Below are 15,570 nucleotides of genomic sequence, written 5' to 3' on the forward strand. Positions count from 1 at the left end.
GCCTGGGCGGCGGGGCGGGCGCGGGGCCGGGCCCGCTCCATGCGCTGCGCTGTGCCCGGCAGGAGACGCTGGCCAACCTGGAGCGGCAGATCTACGCCTTCGAGGGCAGCTACCTGGAGGACACGCAGATGTACGGGAACATCATCCGCGGCTGGGACCGCTACCTCACCAACCAGAAGTGAGTCCCGGCGGCCCTGCCCGGCCCTGCCCGCCCGGCCCGGCCCGGCCGGGCCCCCGCGATGTGGCTTCTCTCCGTTTCAGGAACTCCAACAGCAAAAACGACCGGAGGAACCGCAAGTTCAAGGAGGCCGAGCGGCTCTTCAGCAAGTCCTCGGTCACCTCGGCAGCGGTGAGTGCCGGGCCGGGCCCGGCGGGGCCGAGCAGACGTCCCCATCCCTGTCCCCATCCGTGTCCCCGTCCCGCTCCCCACCCCTTGCTGCTCCTCGGTGGTCACCCGGGCTGCTGCAGGACCAGCTTTCCATTTAAGCTCCTGTACCTGCCCAATATCCCCTGACCCGAGCATCTTCACTCCCCCGTCGCAGCCCCTTTCAGAAACCCCTTTCCTAGCGCCCAGAGAGGCGAAAGGGAGCCGCAGTCAAGAGCCACCTGTGCCACACGCCTGTCACTGCAATCCGTGTCTTTATCTTTTTGCTCCTAACCCCCTTCTGCTGTGCTGTGCTGGTGCTAGGTCGTAAGCTCTTTCAAGCAAAGGCCTGACGCGTCTTTCTGAGGCGATCTCTGTAGTTTTGAGCATTTGAAAAGTGGTAAGTGAATTACTGCTTTCATTAACATCCCTTTCGGTTTTCTAGGCGGTCAGTGCATTAGCTGGAGTTCAGGACCAGCTCATTGAGAAGCGTAAGTCACTTTCTCATTTCTCTCAGAATTTGGAAAGAACTACACTTCTCCCCACCATTCAGCTCTGTCTCCAGTTGTCTGGATCCGTGCTGTACGTGCTGCTCCCCCGCAGCGCTCCCCGTCCAGGGACCTGCAGCTGCTCCCCTAAGGCCGGCTCCTGAGTGCTCCCAGCACACCCGCTAGCTGCACAAGTCAGCAAAGTGGCACCGTGAGAAACAGAAGTAAAGTTGAGCTTCCTTTCTTGAGCAAACCTTTATGCCAAGCAAGGGTTTATTGTGCATAAAACTTATTTAAATGGATTTGGTCGTCTTTGGAGAAAGAGGCTAGAAGAGCTGAAGCAACGCGTTTCTGTTTGTGTCTCTCTCAGTCACTTGCAAGTGACGTGAGGAGGAGCCGCTTACATTCAGGATTTTTAAAAATGTTTTTGTAATCAATGCCAAATCTCATGCAATTCTAGTGTGCTTCAGTTGCTGAGGAGGTAGCCTGCTGTCCTTCAGAAATATTTTTCAGGTTCTCTTATTTACCACCTGGTGCCGTAAGGCTCAGCGTGTCTCTGCTGCCCCATGTTCTGTTGCTGGGGGCTGCTTCTTCCACGCAGGGCTTTGCCAGGGCAGCCTGGGGTGTGAGCTGTGGGGTGGTAACCGCTGTGCTCGTCTGTGTTTGTCCTGCTCTAGGGGAGCCAGGCAGTGGCACAGAAAGTGACACTTCTCCAGACTTTCACAATCAGGAGAATGAGCCCAACCAGGAGGATGCTGAAGAGCTGGATGGGTCTGTGCAGGGGGTGAAACCCCAGAAAGCTGCTTCCTCTACTTCTTCGGGGAGCCACCACAGCAGCCACAAAAAACGGAAGAACAAAAATCGACACAGGTTAGTGGTACCAGCAGCCTTCTTGTCATGCCTTCTGAATGGTTAGCTGTTGTTGAATTTACCTTATTATGTGAATGGAACTAGTAACTTGTTAGAGTAATGAGCAGCTCAGGTCATTTGTTTTGGTAATTTTTCTGGTTTTCAGTTGTATGCATCTTGTAGCATTCATCAGGACCCCATTGCCCCCATTGTATCAAGGAGGGGAAAGCATGCTGAAGAAGATGAACAAGCAGCACAGGGTACTAACTCCAGCTCTGGTACAGCTAGGCTTTTGACCAGGCTTTTTCAATTCTCCTATCTGTCCAGGAGAATAAAGCTGTCTTCCTTCCAGTAGAGGAAGATTGCAGTCCTGGCCTCCTGTGCTTGCTTCTCGGTTTCTGCAGATCCAAGTAAGATAGGAGTGTCAGTACTTTCTTTGGAGAAGGAGGGTGAAAAAGCAAATTGGAATGTTTTGGGGGTTGTGGACACTCCCAGTGCCTTCACTAAGATTTCCACTCCAAGCCCTTTCAGCTGTCATGTCCCAGACTGAGTCTCTTTTGATTATGGCATTTGTCGTGTTAACCTCAAAGTGTTTGTTATTAAACTGACCTGAAATTCCTGTGAAGCAAAGATTTCCTGAACTCTTTGTGGTTGAATTTAGATGACCAGTTCTGCCCCTTAAGGTAAGCCCCTAAGGTGTGATGCAGCATGGTGGGCTGACGACTTGGAAATCTGAAATAAACTCCCTGCCTTACAGTGCTGCTCTCCATGGGCCAACATAACCTGCTGCTTAACTGTGTCTTGGAGCCCCTCAGCAGAGCTAGCCCAAGGCTTTCTACAGAGTATGACAGTGCGCTGTGGAGTCAGGCCCTAAGGGGAAAAATCCATGGAAATCCATGCACTTGGAAAGACGAGACATTTACTGCACCTTTCTGGAAGTGATTGCTGGAACTGGTGCCTAAAGACTATTAGAAGTAAAGGAGCTTTTAAAAATCAAGTGTTCTTGCTAACTTTGAGCTTGTTGGCTTTGTGTGTGGATGGGCTTTCCTTTTTAAGGGACCTTCCCATACAATTACAAGAGAGAAATGTTTTAAAGAAAAGTGGTAAAAATTTACAAAGATTACTGGGGGAAGGTTGGTTTGGGAGGTACAGAGGTAGGTATAGTGCTTGAAAAATGTTTAACAACTTTTTCTTCTTCGCTAGGTTTTGAGTCATTAGTGTGTCTTTCTTAGATCAGAATTTTCTTCCTACAGCAGTCTTAATTGGGCAAACATCCTGAAGTACTGGATGTCCCTTTGGGTCCTCATAAGGTGGGAATCCAAAGCAGTTCAAAACTCCTTTTTTTTTGCCTGTAGACAATTGGAAAGAAGTTCAGGAATAACACGAGAAACTACATCTGTAAACAAGTTCAGAGGAACAATCTGTAAAACTGAAGTACAGCTTAAGAAAATTGCTATTTCAGACAAATTATAAAATGTTCTACTAAGCGCTTACTTACATGGACAGCAAACCAATCCACTGCCGATGCAGTGGGGTGCAATACAAGTGCTGTAAATAATATAAATTCTTTTGCTCCATTACATAACCCAAACTTTAGTGACAGGAGTTAGAAGAAACTGCCCTACTGACAGGTTGTGTTGCATTGGGGTTTCTTCTACATTCCTTCCACTGAAGCAGCTGATGCTGGCTACTGTTGGGGACAGAATGTTGGAGATGAGGAGCCCTGGTCTGATCTGGTATGGCAATTCTTATCATCCTAAGAGATATGTCAGACACATTACATTATGGAAAGGCTTAGTAAGTTAGTAATTGACTACTTCATAATGCTTAGCATGGCCAGATAGATAATTAAAAGAAGAAGAAGATAATTAAGTTTGTCTGTAATAAAAACTCTGTTAAAATTGTGATTGCCGTTACTATCTCCTAAATTTTGGCAGAAAAGACCAAACAATTTTTAAGTATATCTAGGTTAAAAAAACCAAGCAACCAAAACCCAACAACAAAACAGTCCCAGTCTACTGAAGGTATAGCGAAGTGCTTTAAAATGCATTGCAGCCCAGACTGCTCTTTCAGAAGAGACCTGCACATCTGTTTCTTGAGTGTCATGGAATGAAAAAGAGAAGAACAAAAAGAAACATTGGCACTTCTTTTGATTCAGAAGCTCTTCCCTTTGCCGGCATACGTTTGAGTTCTGCTCACCTGTTCATGAAGAACTGGGAGGTGCTGGGAACAGGCACCCTGAAGCTGTACTGACTCCACTGGCTTTTCTACTTTGTACGCCACCGAGAGCAGTGTGGAAAGTTGGATTCAGGCTGGGCAGAACTGGCATGAATAGGCAGTTTAACTTTGAACAGTTAAAATCAGGGAATCAGATGGAAGTTACAGTGTCTTTATTGTAGTCATCCTCTGTACCCTCAGAGACCACAGGAAGGCCAAGATGATTCTTTTCTGTGCGCTCAGCAAGTTCATGGCTAAAAAGTATTTCAGAAGAAAACAAGACTGTTTCCTCTTAGAAATTCAGTGCTGAAAAGCTACTAAGTTACAGCTGATTTGATGATAAGTCTTTTCCCACCAATACAGTTGTTAGCTTTGGGGCAGAAGTGTTTCTAGAGACAGTGCTGTGGTATCTGTGTGAATGCTGAGACGAGGGGTGGGAATGTCACCAAACTGTAATTAGCTTTGGCCAAGTGACCATGTTCTCTTTTTAGCTCTCTAAAGGAAGCGAGTGCAAGAGGATGTGTGTATGTGTGTACATTATGAGAATATTCGAATGCGAAGTTGGCCACTTAGTTCTGTGTCGTCTCCACCTCTGCCTGAACAAGCTTTGCTTTGCCGTAATAATCTAGACAAAGCCACTGCTTTCTGACCACCCGCTCGTTTGTTTTTGCAAGCAAATCAGTTTTTCTCTCTGCCTATGAGCTAGTGTGCACTCTCACCTATCTGATAGCTTCCTTTTTCAGCACCTAAAATTCCCTCCATAAAACCAGTCTGCCTCTGTTCTAACACCTCTTTTTCCCGGAAATCCCACTGGGGAGGGGGACTCTGGATTGCCAAATCTGGAGTGCTTTTTGTGCCCAATTCTGGTTAAGATATCTTAAGAACTTTATGGCATTTGAACACTGGCTTTATTATTTATTTTATTTTATTTTATTTTTTAGTAATCTCGCTAGGGTGGCTAATCAACTAATTTATTTAATTCATTAGTATATTAATTTCTATTGCTTTCTTCCTTTCAAATGCTGCCCCTCAGCCCGTCTGGCATGTTTGATTATGACTTTGAGTAAGTTTGACTTGAATTAGTACTTGTGCTGTGTTGTTAGTGTGTAGACACCAATGTGCCTTTTGAGACCTTTCTAACCCATAGTTTATCTGTTTAATTGTAGGTATGTATATTAGGTTAGGCTGGGAAGTTTTTTTTAAAAACAGAAAAGCGTGATGGAGGTAACATTTTATTTAATAACTTCAGCAAAATTAAATTAACTTCACTCTTCTTTACCTTTCTATTTCATTTTTAAATAGATAAACTTTTTAACTTAAAAACATAGTTTCAAAACTGATTCTTCTGGCTTTGCTTCTTAAGGAGATTAGTGTAGACTTGGATATTTCCTTCTGGAAAAATGTAATAAACCAGTACCTTTGACTCATATAATCCCTGTCATCTTAAACTCCTATCTCTATTCCAACTAAATAACCATTACCACTATGTCTGAATAATTACCTGTGGCATAGTTACACATCTAACAAATTAACATAGAGCATGCATATTTAACCTTATTTCTTTATGCTGCATAACTTCCCTGTGATTTTTATTATGAATCTTTATTAACTCTTTTTTTGAGTGGACGGAATATGCATTTTACCAAATAATAAAGAATCCACTCTCCGTCTCTTTGCTGCTCTCTTGTCCAGTAATATTGGGACAGTGATTTGGCTCAGCCGAATTGAGAATGTGGATTGAATTAACCAAATAGTCTTTGTTGTAGCCTGTGCCATATGCAGTAGCTGGTTCTTTGAACTCTAGTGTTGGTTTAATGTATTGAAATGGACATTTCTCTTATCTTTCCAACCACAGGATTGATCTCAAGTTAAACAAAAAGCCAAGAGCCGTAAGTATCAGTGCTCTGTCATTGTTTTCATTGCTCATCTGTAGACTTGAGTGGCTGACTGACTCCTAATCTTAAAAAGCCTCCCTCTGCTGTAATTTAAGATCTTATTTTCATGGTTGAGGAATATCATGGTATGAAATAAGCATTGTCTTGTGGATTTAACAGTAAATAAGCCCAGGTAGGTTTGTTATGAAGCTAGGTCACGGTTAAGTCTTGTCCACTTTTTATGGAAAAACCTGTTTTGCGTTCTATTATCTTGTCATGATCCAGAACATTAAAAGCATCTGGTTTTGGTTGATGTGTTCTTGAACTAAGGTTTTGAAGGATCCTTTCTTTTGAATGTTTAGCTACAAGAAAAAAAATCTCTTTTCTGTTTTGCCTGCAACTAATGGTATGTAGAAATGAGAGAAGACTGAGAATCCCAGCTCTGCAAGCAGTATTGAAGGTAGGAGGGTCTTAATGTGCCTGTCCTTTTCTTTCTCTGCAGGACTACTAGACTCATCAGTGGTGATGCTTCCGGGATTTAGGTCTACGTGAATCCCCGCTGAGAAAAATGCCAGTCGACTGAATGAGCACGATGGCAGCTCTCTGGCCAAGTGTCTGCAGATGGGAGTGGCTCACTCTAAAGAACTTAGATGGGAGAAAATCTTGGACCATGTACTTGCATCATTTTTACATCACCTGAGTTGCAGGAAGACTAAGGTGTAATAGTAGTAGTAGTCCTGAGTTCCTGACTGTTCTGTGCTTCCACCTCAGTCAGGAACTTCCCAAAATTGGCTGATCTTGCTGCCACCACCCCTGTCATCTGCAAACCCATGGAGAGGTATTTCTTTTTCCACTGGACCTAGGGTATGATTCAGTATGTCCCACCTATGTTGTAAGACTTAGATTACTTTTATTGCTGATAATTAGCATTGTAGTTTTGGTTTTGCTTTGGTTTTTTGTTGGTTTTGTTTTTGTTTTTAAACCAAAGTGTATAGTTAACAAATTGCCTTTGGGTTTCTTTGTTTTAATCCATGTAGAGCGGAAAGTTCTTCATTTTGTGGAACAGCTTATTTTGATTCTTACTCAAGCAGAGAAGAAGGTGGTTAACCCTTTTCTCTAACTTTAATTTTAAACACCATCCCCTGAAATTTACACAGTGCTTTTAGATGCAGGGAAGGCTGGAGCTCCAAAGCCATCTTGCTCTTTACTGTCTTTGAGGTTGGGTGGATTCTCTTTTTAATACAAACTTCTGTCATTTGTACATAAACAATAAAATTACATGTTTGTCTCTCTTCTCATGTTTTGTGCAGTCCAAAATTTGACTCCTAGTGTTTTTTTATTCTCCATCTGCTTTATTGAGGACTTTGCTGGAATTCTTCCACTTCTGCATAGTAGCTTTTCCTTGTCTCGTGACCATCCTTGTGCTTTCTTTCCTCTGGTAGACATAACATTGACTACTTGAAAGGATTGCCAGGCACTAATCTCCAGCTGTGTTCCAACTAATCCCGCTTCAAGGTAGGACTTGGATGTAAGTCAGTTCTTGCTGATACTGGCAGAATGCCCGCAGATAAGAAATGAGCAGTCTGGATTGCCACTGGTAGAGTACACAGAGGGATGAGTGTTAGGTGCTTTTCACAGTAGCCGGGTCAAGATATCAGTGCTGATGTTGAAATAAGCTTTGCTTTTCTCAAGGTGGCAAATAGGTTTTGTTACTGGTGCTGTAATGTATTTGTGTCTGCTTAATGAGTGCTGTGGGAAAAGCTGTATCGCTCACCTGACGGCCCCCCCAGTGCGTGCATGTGCACTTGTTACAGCTGAGTGTTCATTCCGTTCTGCTACACCTCTGCTTTCCTGGTGTCTTGGGTCTTTTTCAGCTCCCTCCAGGCAACACAGTCAGTGCAGAGCGGTACCGAAGAGTGAAGGCAAATGTGTAGGGCAAAGTTCTCCCTTGTTCTGTTGTCTGGTTCAGGGATCAAGGCAGCTCTGTATTTGTTCACGGTGGGAGCTGGCTTATCCCACAGTAGAGTGAGCAGCTGGCACTCTGCTGTCAGGGGCCGATGGCTGCTTATCTGCAGGGGGGTGTCAGGATGTAATGGCTTAACGGGAGAGCAGCAAAGCTGTCCTACTTTTTTGTGTTTTAAGTTACAGAGGTTAAATACAGGGGGGTGGAAGATCTAGGAAACAGCATAAATTCCTGAAAGGCCTTGCTTTTCCATAGTTCTGGAGAAAAGAAGTCATAGCTGATGGTTTTTGATTACTTGGCCTTGGTACAAAAGCAGTTTTTCTCCCACTACTTCCAAAGCAAGGATTGCAAGAGCGCTGAACTTCAGAGAGTAAAAAATCTTTGCTGCACCTCTTTGACCTCAAGGAAAGCTGCTGTACCTTTTAGACCAGAACATTTACCTGCAGAGAAACAGCAAAGGGCTCCTGTAGCTTGGCTTGGAGGCCTGTGTGTACAGGAGTTTTTTGTGGTGAAGTGTCAATCAATCAGCTCCACTTTCCCTGTGATAGGCATTAGGGGTGCTGCAGGGACAAGGGGAAAACGCAACCTTTCCTGCCTCCGGCAGTGTTTGTCACTAAAGGAAGGGGACAGCCTGTTCTGATGAGGACAGTGTCTGATGGCAGCAGCCCTGGGGAGCCAGCACACTGATCAGGGCAGAAAGCTAAATGGCAAACGCTTGGTTCACAGTTGAAGGCACCCTGTTCTGCTGATATGCAGCTCTTCCCTCCCAGGTCCTGCTGATGGGCAGTAGCCCTTTGGCTGCCACGAGACAGGTGAGATTAAGAGGCCGTGGGGCTCTGTGCGGTCTGCCCCAGCTTGTCCCAGAACAAGCACTAATGGCTGAAGCTCTGCAGCAGCAGCTTCCCCACGGTGTTACTGTGGGGCGGGGGGGAGGATGGTGTGTGGCGGTCTCTGATCACTTTGGGAACATAAGCACCATCTCCTACAAGAGTGTCATGAGATGGATGCTGGAGTCTGACTCTGGCAGTTGTGCCTAAAACTTCTATTTTATTTCTGAAGACTTCTGTTTTAATTCCTAAATGGCCTGAGTGACTAAAGATCCCCAGATAGCCTGGCCTGGGACACAGGAGTCAGAGTGCACTGCATGGGCTTTTACCTGAATGCTAATGAAAGCTAGAAGTAGTAGTTAAAAATAAATTGCAAGTCCTTTGCTTGTAGAAGATGAATCCTGAGCAGAGCAAACGAGGGGTGGCACAGCAGCAACCGTCCTTATGGCCACCAAAGGTAGAGCAGGAGAAACACTAATCCCCTGCGCAGCCTCGTCACCAAGAGGATTAGGCAGGATTTTATCGAGCCCAAGCAAGCGGTGAGCAGCAGCTGAGAGCTGACACCACGCAGGAGGGGCAGCAGCTGCCCCAGCCAGGTCCAGGAGGGGTCCGCGCATGGTGCATCGCCGGGTAAGGGGGCACAGCCCGGGGGGAGCAGGCGTCCCTGCTGAACTCATGTCCTACCTGCTGGGGTCTGGCCCTGTGAATGCTCGCCCTCCCTTTTGCTAGCCTGGCACTCAGCGAGCCAGGCTGGACACCAGCGTGTGCTGGTGCACCCCGCGGCTGCCACGCGTCCCTCCAGCATGCGGAGCGTGGCACGTGAGCAAGCCGGTGGCTCCCAGGGCTGTGGGCACATCACCTCTCCGTCTCCTGGTCTGCAGGGTCCCCATGGGCAGGCAGCGTGGCCCGCTGGTGCCGAGGTGGAGGCAGCTCCTGCGCGCCGGGTGCCGGTGGCTCCTCTCGCTCTCCGGGACAGTGCTCTGGGGGCTGTGGTGGCTCTGGAGGCTGGTGTGGGTGGGTACCACGGGGGGGTGGGGGTCCCTTCCCCAAGGGCCTTCAAGCACTTGTGTCGGCTCTAAACGTGGCGCGTGCCCAGAACCAGGTGCCGGGGCGTGGGGTCAAGGGTCTGCCGGAGGGGTGTACCGCTCTGTACCTGTGGTGCCGGGGGCTGTGGTTCGGTGCGGCGGGGGCAGATGGGGGAGGAGGTCACCACGCCGTCCGACAGCATGGCTGGAGGATTGGGACCCTCATCCTTGGGAGTTGGCTTGAGGCACTGTATGGTTCTGCCCTCCGAGAGCACTGGGGATGTGGGGATGTTGCTCCGGGCTCTGCCCTCCCTGGGGCAGGTTTGAGCCTGCTGCTCTCACCACGCGGCTGCCGTCCTCTCCCCCAGTACCTGCTGTTCTGCTACAAGAGCTGCTGGGACGGCGCCTTCCAGGTCACCGAGGAGGTAACTAACTCACTCCCCCAACGTGCCCCCACGCCACAGGGGCTGCGGAGATTTCTGACTCCCCCAGGACACGGCTGAGCCCGGTGACACGGTCTGTTGGGCGGCCCTGTGGCACCAGAGGGGCTGTAGGACCCCAGGTCACAGCATGGCAGGGTTCCCTGGTCAGCGTCGGTGCCAGCGGCCAGCCGGGCTCGGCTGCCCGTGGATATGTCAGTCCCTGCTGTCCATGGCGGCTTTCAGCTTGGCATGGTGCTGCGGTCGAATCTGGAAAGTGGCAGCCAGGGGAGCGAGGAGGAGGAGGAGGACGGGGGTTCCACTTCTGCGCTGGAGCCTGGGCAGGCAGGTAGGTCCCCGGCACGGCGGGGGGGTGTCCCTTGGTGCGGAGGCCGATTGGGGTGGGTGTCGCAGGGCGCTGGCGGGAGCTGAGCTGTGGTGCCAGGGCAGTGGCAGAGCGGCAGCGGTGCGGTGACGCCAGCGAGGCCATGCTGGAGAGGTTAGAGGCGCTGGAGGCCGACGTCCGCTTCCTCTGCACCGAGCTGGGCGCCGAGAAGCTGTTGTGGAGCAGCCGGTTCCTGGAGCTGCTGCAGGAACAGCAAGGCCTGCGCCAGCGGGTGAGTCCCCCATAGGGCCCCAAGGACCCCCCCCCAGTCCCCTCCAGTACACTGGACCCTCATGCCCCGTCCCAGTTGCAGGAGCGCCCGCGGCGGTGGGACAGCGGTGACAGCCCTGAGCTGCTGGGGGAAGCGGAGGACCAAAGTGCCAGTGGGAGTGAGGGAGAGAGCCTGGCAGGTAGCAGCTGGGGACACGGGGGGGATGGAGAGCCAGTGGTCAGGGAGGGGGGACCTGCCACCTGCAGCCAGAGCTGGGGATGGGGCAACATGTTGAGGTCTGCCAATAGGGAGCACTGGGAGGTACCTGGGAGGACAGGGTGCCAGGGAAGGCTCCCAGGCCTCTGTACCAGTTGCCAGCAGGAGCCCGGCTGGGTGCTCCTGCACTCAGCAGAGCTCCGGCCATCGCTTCGCCTCTCGCCCTTTTGCTCTGTTAAAGGACACCGGTGGATGGAGCCACGCTGGCAGCCAGCCCCATGCCCAGGCAGTCTTTTGGGGCCAGCAGCTCCACGACAAGCAGAAGGTGTAAGCGGGGTGTTGGTGAGACGGGAAGGAGCCACATGTCCCTCCCTGCCCAGGCACTGCAGGACATAGGCCAGGACGGCACAGTCCTGGTTGTGTTCCCATGTCCTTGTATGTGCCTCCATCATCCTTCAGTGCCAGCCAGGCCCTGCCCCGTCCTGCCCCATCCTGCCCAGCCCTGCCCGTTCAGCAGAACTGCAGCCAGTTCCCAGAAGCAGGAACCAGCCGGGAGGCAGCTCAGGGCAAGCCGCTGTCTCCTGGGCTGCCCAGGGCAGGTCACAGTCACCCCTTGCCCGGGGCCACCCCTGGGACTGACTGTGCCCTGGGCAGGTTGTCTCTGGTGGAGTCCAGCAAGGAGCATCTTCCTGACCTGCTGCAACTTGTTGGGAGCTTCCAGGAACGAGGAGTAAGGTCACCGCCAGCTCCGTCACCTTGCACGAGCTGGTGACGCCATGGCCACGGATGGATTGCAAAACTCAAGCGCTGCCCCGTTTACTTCCTCCTTGGCCAGTTGAGCCCCTCTGTCAGCTGCTCCACACGCGTTGCAACTCTCGGCCGGCTCCTTGTGGCAGCTCTCAGCGGTGGGGAGGGGGAACCCTCTCTCCTGGGGGGGCCGAGGGGCCCTCGTCCCCAGAGAATGGCTCAGCCAGGGATGCTGTGCTGCAGGAGTGCCAGCCCTGAGTGGAGCAGGCTCCGAGCTGCATGGGGCACATCTGAGCAAACATGCCTCTGCCCCCCCTCAAAAGCGCTGTGTTGGGTCTGTCAGCCCCCAGACCAGCAAAGGCAGAAGAAGCAGCTGGGGGGCGGGGCTGGAGGAGGGCACTGAACCTCCCACCCCCAGGAGCACAGACCCAGCAGGGCCACAGGACCTCCACATGTGACAGGATCAGCCTTGGGCTCCCGTGCAAGACCTGCGGGTGAAGGTCCACCCTGTGCCCAAGCCCTGGTCCAGCCTCAGGGGGCTGCATGCTGGCTCCCACCCTGCCACGGGCTCCCCCCACCACTGCCAGCCACTGCTCTGCTGCTGTAGAATACAGGCGGCCACTTTCCACTTGGTTGTGTGCGCTTGGTCTTTCCGCTGCACGGGCTGCACCACCGCTGCTCTGCAAAGACCCCAGTCCTGGAGCTCTTTGGGGAGAGGGTGTGAAGACGAGCTCTTGCTGAAGCAGACTGGGGACCAGTCCCCACCCCATGGCAGCTGGGGCACGGAACAGTGTGTACCGCAGCGGTGATTCAGTCAGGGAAGTGTGCATTGCAAACGTGAGCTGTGCTGCTGAAGGGAGCGTGTGGCAGCAGCACTTCCCGCCTGGGAGATAATCCTGCCTTGCGAGAAGGCTATGCAAACCAGCCGCTCCTTGCCCAGAGATGGGCAAACGCTTTTCATCGCTGTTCCCACTGCTTAAAACACGTCTCGCCAGCCCTGTGTGCGCAGCCCTTCCCTGCGGGCCCTGGCACTGCGCTGTCTGCCACCGTCAGCTGCCTACACCTGGGCAGCAGTGACCCCGCAACCGCCAGGTAAAGGGGGACGAAGGACTCGCTGGCAACCGGCTTATGGCAAAGGCTACGGCTGCCCCTGAGAGAAGGCAGCCACTAATTCAGGGGCATCTGCCCTCTGGCACAGGCAGCAGAAGGCTCCTGCCGTCACTGCCTGCGAGACCCACAGGCACAGCTCTCCGGGAGCCCGGCGATGCCACCGCACACCTACACCAAGACTTGGCCTGTGCATTAGGCAGGGAACAAAGCTCTGAACAAATCCGTGCCCAGGACTGACTCCCTGCTCCCCAAGCAGGGCAGATGTCTCGATCCACCACACAGGCAGGCGTCTTCCTCTGGGACAGGCCAGAGGAAACTCCAGTTTCTCCTGTCTCCTCTCCAGCTGGTGCTCGTTTTCACTTGGGGCAAGTGCAAAGAGCCCCCCATGGCACACAGCTGAGGGTCTGCTAGTGACCCTGCTCTTCACAGTCCTGCAGCCCTGAGAACTGGCCTCCAGGCCTAAGGCTTTTTTTTTTTTTAACTTTCATTCTGATTTTGTTGCCAGCACCAGGTAGACTTGTCTGATGCTGCTTGTGAATTAACCCCACAACACTGTGGAATGGCTGCCATGACCCTCGGCCGGCTGCCATCCCCAGAGCCCTGGAGAGCACATGGAAACCATCTCCACAGCCCCCACTGCAGCCTCTGCGCCCACCCCACAGGGCTGGCCAGGTGCAGGGACTGGGGACAGGCTCCTACAGTGAGCAGGGATCGTTCCTCCCAACATGCCCATGCAACACCCCACATCAGGGAACCGATGCAATGCAAATAACAGCAGCCTGACTCATCCTGCACCAACCTGGCTCCTGCACGGTGTTTGAGGTGGGACAGCCCCACGCTTCATAGAAATACCAAATTAAATCAGGTCCTGCAAATGAGCCACTCCTGGGTCCCTGCTGCAGCAAAACCCCAGCTCCAAACTGACCATCCCCTCTCCTGCAGAATCACAGCAGCATCCACGCAGAGACCTCAGGAGCACCAGTGATGCCAGGCAGCAGCTTTGCAGCGATGTGACACAGTCCTGGCCCTGCTGCAGCCACAGCTCAGCTCTCCTGAAGCAATCCACAGGGCTGTGCTGGAAATCCCCTGACAGCAGCTCAGCCACTCTGCCCTGGACAGGGTTTAGGAGGTGGAGGGTGAAATAAAGCAGCATTAGCTACGTTCACCAGCAATTCCTCCCCACTGGCGCAGCCCCCCGTGGGTGGGCAGCCCCCGCTGCAGCACTCTCACCACGCTGCCTCTGTGTGAGGCAACAGCTGCCCCGCAGGCTGAGGAAACCTTTCCCCTGGGCCAACACGCCATGCAAATCCTCCTGACCTATTGCTCAACCAGACGCTGTAGTTACTCCAAAACATTTGTGCAACGCAGGCCTTCAGGGGCGCGGGGGAGGCACTGCGAGCCACGGGGAAGTTTGGGGCTGCTTCTCACTCCTGGCCTGTGGCTGTGCCAGGAGGGCTGAGCTGGCTGCCGCTCCCCCCAGTCGCTGCAGCAAGGGGTTTAGCTTTGCTCGGGGCCACCTGCTCAAGGGGAAGCTGAGACAGCAAGAAAGCACTTCTGCTGCCCTCGTGCAACTCCTTAAGGGAAGACTTTCCACGGGCAAACCCTGGCCTGAGGGAATGCAGGGGCATTCAGGGCCTAAACCCCAAGGCACTGAGGAAGGCTGGTGACAGGTGAACTGAAAAATGCGTGGCTGGAGGGTGAGCACTGACAGGTACCTGCACAGGCAGCACTCCACCATCCCCAGCACACCACCAGCCTCCCTGCCCCTGCCTGCTTTCCTGCCCTCTGGTAGGACCCAGACCCTCTCTAGCTGTTGCACCTTTCTGTCCACTTCGGTGCAATGTTTAGTCTGTGCAGTTACTCACTTTCTGCATTTCTGTCTTACAGCAAGACTGTACCCCAAACTGCCTCAAATATGCAGTGCGAAGCTGCTGCTGCGGTCAGGACACCTCTCCCTACCTGCAGGGAGAGAAACAGCCCTGCAGCCTCAGAGGTGGGTGAAAACAGAGATTTGATGCTGAACCTGCTTGCTTGTAAGGTGGCCTGCCCCAGACAGGTGGTATCGCCACAGCCCCCATGTAACCCCACACGTGTATGTGCTTCTATTACACAGCAGCCCCTTTCCCACAGCCCGTACAGGAGCCGTGGGTCAGATTCCTGCCTCTGGAAATGCCTTAAAATGTTAAGAGTTGAGCTAGCCACATCCTGGAAATCCCCCGATGGGAGGGAACCAGATGGGTTCAAACAAAAGTTCAGCAAGCAAGAAGGGCACAAGGCAGCTGGTGCAGGGGAGGGGTGAGCAAACCCTGGGGAACAGGCTGTGGCCCCACAGACATTGGGTGCCCGATCCCTCTGGGCTGGGAGCAGGGGGCTGCGTCCACCGCCCAGGGCCCTTCTGGATCACCGCCCAGCACAGGGGAGGGAAAGACAAGAATCCAGCAGTGTCTACCCTGACCTTTGCCACAGCACAGCTTCCCATTTCTTCCTTCCCTTTTTTGAGTATTGATTTAAAAAAAAACAACAAAAAACCACAAAGTCAAGATATCCTGCAGCACTGACTTCTGAAGGCAGGCTCTTCCCCTGCCTGTTCACCCTTCCATTGTGCAGTGGGAGCAAAGCCTTTCCTTTGAGGATATTTAATTACCTTTGCCATCTATTTCTAGCACAACTGGGAAGGCAAAGAGGAGACTGTTCCCCTCTATCCTCAAACACATCAGCAGACCCCTCATTCCTCTTTAGAAGCACCTTCACTCAGCCTCCTCACCTTCACGTCAGAGTTTTTCCTACCCCAACCCACCCTCCTTGGTTCCCTTTACCCCGCCTTGTGCTTTTGGGAAGGATGCAGCCACAGCAATCTCCTCATGCTGAGAGTAGG

The 15,570-nt window shown here is 52.0% G+C and overlaps 2 protein-coding genes across 2 annotated transcripts; both read left to right on the forward strand.

The window, feature by feature from the left end:
• Window positions 1-2: 2 nt before the first annotated feature.
• MEAF6 (MYST/Esa1-associated factor 6) lies at window positions 3-10,394 on the forward strand (the record flags this gene model as incomplete). The annotated part of the gene is made up of 6 exons (XM_010576301.1): window positions 3-178; window positions 262-349; window positions 810-855; window positions 1,530-1,722; window positions 5,774-5,807; window positions 6,295-10,394. Coding segments are annotated over 6 exons (546 nt in total), but the record flags the coding sequence as incomplete, so codon positions are not given.
• Window positions 10,395-10,400: 6 nt separating this feature from the next.
• Window positions 10,401-11,859, forward strand: LOC104837085. Its single transcript, XM_010575960.1, has 2 exons — window positions 10,401-10,643; window positions 10,719-11,859. The coding sequence occupies exons 1-2, from the start codon at window positions 10,515-10,517 to the stop codon at window positions 11,232-11,234; spliced, it is 645 nt and encodes a 214-aa protein (XP_010574262.1). The 5' UTR covers window positions 10,401-10,514; the 3' UTR covers window positions 11,235-11,859.
• The last annotated feature ends 3,711 nt before the right edge of the window (window positions 11,860-15,570 follow it).

This window comes from Haliaeetus leucocephalus, unplaced genomic scaffold (assembly GCF_000737465.1).
Source record: "Haliaeetus leucocephalus isolate CR32 unplaced genomic scaffold, Haliaeetus_leucocephalus-4.0 Scaffold517, whole genome shotgun sequence".
Taxonomy (NCBI): Eukaryota; Metazoa; Chordata; class Aves; order Accipitriformes; family Accipitridae; genus Haliaeetus; species Haliaeetus leucocephalus.